Raw genomic sequence first — 6,000 nt, forward strand, 5'->3', positions numbered from 1 at the left:
GTGTTGCGTGTTGCCATTTTGTTTTTGCGATCCATTCTCCATTTCCCTCGTATTTGCACAGTCACAGGGATGAACTTATGGTTTTCTTGTGTTATTGTTTGAACTCCCTGGCGTGCTCTCCATGTGGTTTTCCTGCACGCCCATCTTCCTCAAGAGTGTCTGTGCTGAAGGTTTGCAGTTTTGGTAGATTTTACAAAGGACTGGGTTTTGGTTTTGTTCCCACCTATCGATACTTTCTTCATCATTCCCCTAATTTCTGATCTCAGTTTTTGTAACTATTTTCTCTACATTCCTTAGCATTCTTCATTTGTCATGCTCCTAATTTCCATTTTTCTGCCAAGATTACAAATGGGGTCTTGAACACTTTAAACAATTTTATACCTGCAGTACATGTATTTTTCACTCAATTCTAAATGACTGGTACTTTCATTGTGACTTCCGCTGTAATCCACGAGTGGGGCAAAGGTGTGTTTTAAAGTTTCCATGCACATGTTTATGTGTTTTCGTTTTGAACTTTTTCTGTTGATTTCCAATTTTACTCACTCTGGATCGAAGAACGTGGCTTGCATGAAATAGATTGCTTCAAATTTAGTGCAAAAAAATAAATTTAAAACATAAAATAAAATTTACTGCAGTTTCCCATATGTGGTCGACTTTTTAAAAAGCTACATAGATTTTAGAAAATAATCAAGAGTCTGTTGGGTGCAGGGTTCTATATGTTTCTACTAATCCGGGCCTGTTAATACTGTTACAGATACGATTGGAATGACTCTGACATATTTTGTATTTTCTACCTGACAACCTTTTTTGTTTTTCACATCTTGTTTCTCTTCCTTTTCTATTGATGTTGGTTGTTTTTATTAAATATAGATTCCCTTATATCTTTTTCTGCTAGATTAGAAACTACGTACACGTATTGTTTTAGTAATTACAGTCAATATTTTAGTTGCAACTAAGATTTTAAAATACGTAACTAAGGGGGTGCCTGGGTGGCTCAGTTGGTTGAGCATCTGACTCTTAGTTTCAGCTCAGGTCATGACCTCAGGGTCATGAGATCGAGCCCTGTGTCAGGCTCCACGTTTGAGATTCTCTCTCTCCCTCTGCCCCCCCCTCCCCAAATAAATAAATAAAATCTTTAGAATACATAACTAAGTGTACATTTTTTCTAATGCAGTCTCAAATTGTTTTACATTCTACTTCTCCTGAGTCTTATTATATAATTGCTCATGGAAAAAACCCTGAAATGGTATTATAATATAACCACGCAGAGAACAAACCTCAACACACACACACACACACACACACACACACACACACACACACACTCAGGGCGTCTAATTATCGGAAGTTCAGTTTAACCTTCGTTTAACAATTCATATGGAATTGACCTTGTGACATGTCGTCCCTTTCTCTGCGCATTACTGTGTCCCCTACTCGCCGCTTTGCAAGGCATTCACGATCTTCTTTCTAAAGTACAACTTTCTATAATCTTTCAGAGAAGGCCAACAGTAACAAATTTTCTCAATCTTTGCCTGAAAAAGCTTTCTTTTGCTTTCAGTTCATGTTGGTGTGAACCTGCAGACGGACAGTCGCTTTCCCTGCAGCGCTTTGAGAACACCCGCATTAGCCTCTGGCACTTGCTGGGCACGCGTGAGCTGCCCGTCCGAAGGTCGTTCAGGCGCTGGGAAGTCTGCATTTTCGCCGCAGACCTTCTCTTTGCCTTGGATTTCTGGAATCTTCCTAGATGCTTCCCAATGTGGATTAGTCTTCCCTTTTCCTCTTGGTTCTTTGAGCCCCTCTGGGGACTGACTGTCCAGTTCTGGCCAACTCCCACCAGGCTCTCTTCAAATCCCCCCCTTCCCTGCCCCCTGCACGCTCCAGGACATGTGAGTGTGTGTGTCCAATGGCCCACTTGCATTTCCCAGGTCTCTCTGTGCTGTTAGGAGGTGATGCCAACTCATTAATTCTCCTTAGACTGAATCCAGAACTTTGAAAATGCCAATAACTATGTATTTCACTTCTAAAACATGGACCCCAACCCCCCCCATCGCCCCACTGCATTTCGGTTTGTCCTTTAGGACACCGTGCTTTCATCCACCTCCCTGAGCAGGACATGCACACTTCCTTCAAAGCCATGGTCAGACCCATCTTCGCTGCATGTGGAAAGCAGCGGTCTGGTGATTCTGGTGGCTGTATTTCTCAGTGTGTAGGGACTTCAGTTTGCAGACTCTTTGGGGGTGGCTTGTGCTCTGCCCCACCCCGGTGTGGGGATGGAGCAGGGCGCTCAGCACCACTGCTGTCTCTCGGAAGGCTGCCTGGGCCCTGCCAGCCGTGCCTGGCTCCCCGATCTGAACTGCCCTCCACTGCTGGTGTCTTCTAGAGCCCGGTGGAAATAAGGATGGGCACTGCTCACTCTCTAAAAACATCTGTCCCGTGGCCCACCTGCATGAGTCCTTCTGTTTTCCCTGTTCTACGTGCAACGTGTGCAGACTTATTGAGGATTGGAGAGAAAGGTGTTCGAGGTCACGGGTGGAGACGCATTCACTCGTTCCCTTTGGCCCTGCTTCAGGTGCTGGGACGTGCCCGATTCTCAGCTTCAGCAGCCGGCATGTAACTGGAGCAAGGAAGGGAATCCGCTCTGTTCTGCATGAAGCCCGTTCCACCTTCTGTGCTCAACCCTCACGGCCACTCACCGAGCAGCTGTGAAATCCATGGGATACTTGAATGTACATCTTAGTTTTAAACCTTAAAAAAGCTTTAAGATTCACTTATTTATTTATTTATTAAAATTCTTATTTATTTAACAGAGAGAGAGAGAGAGAACACAAGCAGGGAAGAAGCAGAGAGAGAAGGAGAAGCAGGTTCCCCGCTGAGCAGGGAGCCCAATGTGGGGCTCGATCCCAGGATCCTGGGATCATGACCTGAGCCGCAGGTGGACACTTAACTGACTGAGCCACCCAGGTGTCCCAAGCGTTAAGCTTTAAAAAGTTCTTTCCATGTAATTTTTTTTTCTAACTTTTGGATTAAAGCATCAACGTAGATTTTTATATGAACATTACTACCCAAACTTCGATTATTTCAGTTTAAATGAGACCCCTAGTAATCAGTGAAATGTAATCAATTAAAATGTTCCTAAGTTGCAAAGCCAATATTTACAAATCGGGTTTTTTTCTTGTTGCAAGGGTTCTCAAAGATGACCCTAACATTATGCTCGACACAGAAAATCCCAACTGTTTGACACGGCTTCTAACACTTGAGAAAACAGATCTTTGACTTCATGGGAAGCTCCCAGCTCTTATTTTTTGCTAAATTTCAACCTCTTTCTGATTAAGCCATTTTAAAAATCCTATTATCCTAATGCCTTCCAGCTCTAAAGCCTACAGTGTATTGTACTTAACCTCTCCAGCAGTCCAAACCATGAGCTAAGCTGTGGGCATTTTTCCTGACCCCTCCCCCCCAGTCAGACTGCTTCCCTTCCCAGGCTGCTCCCTAACCACCCCCTTAACAACGCGTGCACCGTTGGACCTAATTTGCTTTTAACCCCTGTCCTTTCTTTCCCATGATGATCCCATCAGAAATTAATAGAACAGGAATAGAATCATAGCAAGGCAGAGAACTACCAAGAGCACAGACACACAAAACTAGCCTGAGTGCAAATATACACACGCCAACATCAAGAGGACTGCACCACGGAGGAGACCCCGACAGGTAACGTCAGATTCCCCTCATGTTGCATCCTGAGAGAACTCATGTGGAACTGATTCTGAAGTTCTGCTCACTGCGGTTGGCTCACAGAAGAGAAATACAGGTTTCCCCTCACTATTCGGAGCTCAGCGTTCCTGTGAAACCTTTCCTAAGCCGAAACAGTGTAAGACAAAGAAGCAATTACCATTAATTCATAGGACAAATTTGGGGAGCGTTCCAAGAGCCAAAAACCACCTGTCTCAGCCTCCTCTGATAACGGATGAACAAAAGACCTGGAGATAAACGGCAGGTGCTCACAGCTCTGATGCTGGATGCTGAAATGCTGAGCGCAGCTCAGGGGGAAGGGTCTTGGCGGGGCCGCCGTCCTGCTCAGCACCCGCTGCCTCTAGAATGGCTCTCTGCAAAAGCAATGCTGAGTCTTTCTTCCTTCCTTTTTTTTTTTTTTTTTTTTTAGTATGTTGTTTATTTGTGGGAGGGGGAGAGAGCACAAGCAGGGGGAGTGGCGGGAAGAGGGAGAAGCAGGCTTCCCGCCAAGCAGGGAGCCCGATGCAGGACTTGATTGCAGGACCCTGGGATCATGACCTGAGCCGAAGGCAGATGCTTAACCCAACGAGCCACCCAGGTGTCCCAAAAGCAACGCTGAGTCTTTCTTTCTAAAAGTGGAAATCCTCTGGATTTCTTTAGGTGAGCAAAAAACAGGTACTAAGGTAGGTCTTTCGTGAAAGCAAAGTAGCGTGAAACAAACTTTCAAAAAGGAGGGGATGCCTGTATATCAAGATATCGCAACCACGTTTTGTTGCTTTGTTTTGTTTTCTCCTGTTTAAGAATTTGTTTTCCTTACAAGAGGAAAAGAGCCAAGGTCAGAACCTTCTCACGTGAGTGCCAAGAACAGTTTCGCAGAATACGGAGTCCCAGCACCGTGGCAAAGCTGCAGGGGGGCTCATGGCATCCGTGGCACCACGTTCTTTCATTCCTTACCCTGGTGATTCGTGAGCCGGTCCGACGGGGCAGGGAAGCCAGGTCCTGCCAGATCTCGTGGACTGAGGGGGGGCGTCTGTTCCACCTGGTCCTGGAAAAGGCGGGAGCACAAAGGCTTTGGTCAAAGGAAGCACTTCACTCTTGTCCACATCCACCCTCCCCTGCATGTCCTTCTTCCTCAACTTCTTATTTCACTGTATTCACCTTCTTGGTTTTTAAACGTCGGTTGTTTAAAATACACCGTATCAGGGAAGTTAATCGTGGAAAGGGGCCACCTGCTTAGCAAGGGCATCAGAAGAGAAGTTACTCTAGGTCTCTGGCTTAAATTGCTTTGCCTGAATAGCAATTCAAAAAGAATTATTATCGACTGTTGGATTTGAGCACGAAATATAAATAATTAGCATTCCACAGAGCACATGCATTTTCTGCAACAATTACTGGTAATCAAGCCCTAGGCGGTCTGTTATCTGGTACGGAAACATCCAGAGACTGCTTTATAATTGGCCCCCTCTACAAAGCAGAAGGGCCCAGCGGCATTTTTTTTCTTTCTTTCAGACGTCAGGATGAGGACAGAAATTTTAGGCAAAAGTTAAAACAGCAATGTTACAATCAACTCCACAACTCTAGGGAAAAAATGTCTTCGTGAAGATTATAATCAAGCCAATGAAAGACAGGTTAAAATGCGGGAAACGAAAATGGGCCTTTTCATATTTAAGCACTTAGAATACTAGCAGGGATTAACGTGGGGTGGAAAGAGGTCAAGTTTCGCTTTCAGATTTGAGAAATTCTGAGATTTTTACACTGCACGTGGATTACCTCCATAATTAGGTCTTAGAACTGTGTCTGCAAGGGACATCTACTATCGGCACAAAGAGCAGGCAACTCGGCGCCTCATCCCTTCCTATGCAAAGGGACCTCTTGGTACCGGCACCTGTCTCAGGTGGAATATTCCCCAAGCTGTGCCGGGCTGGACTCCCAATTTACAGCTGGGGACACTCAGGCACAGGAAGGTTATGTCCACCTTACTGCCCCCTGCCAGGAAGGGGCAGTCCTGGTATTAGAACCCAGGCGGTGGGGTTCAGAGCCCACGTGCCTTCCCACCCACGCAGCCCAAGAAACTCAGAAAAGTTCATTCATTTTGACAAGTCTCTCTGTCACCTGAATGCTCCCCAGCAAGCAAGTGGCTCTCTGTCCAGAGCCTCAGCCTGGGGTTGTAGAAACGGATGGAGGATACTCTACTCCCTCTGCTGTGTGAACGCCAACCTGCGTGTGCACACACATGTGGGTCTGGTCCATGCTGTGCGGGGGGGGGGGGGG

General features: G+C 45.8%; 1 protein-coding gene across 1 annotated transcript in view; it reads right to left on the reverse strand.

Annotated features, from left to right (window-relative positions):
* Positions 1-6,000, reverse strand: part of GRB10 (growth factor receptor bound protein 10) — a 160,367-nt gene that overhangs the window by 84,266 nt on the left and 70,101 nt on the right. Inside the window, exon 4 of the mRNA XM_044920255.1 lies at positions 4,684-4,774. Within this exon, the coding sequence (XP_044776190.1) occupies positions 4,684-4,774 (91 nt within the window). The remainder of the gene's footprint in view (positions 1-4,683; positions 4,775-6,000) is intronic.

This window comes from Neomonachus schauinslandi, chromosome 12, assembly GCF_002201575.2.
Source record: "Neomonachus schauinslandi chromosome 12, ASM220157v2, whole genome shotgun sequence".
NCBI lineage: Eukaryota > Metazoa > Chordata > Mammalia > Carnivora > Phocidae > Neomonachus > Neomonachus schauinslandi.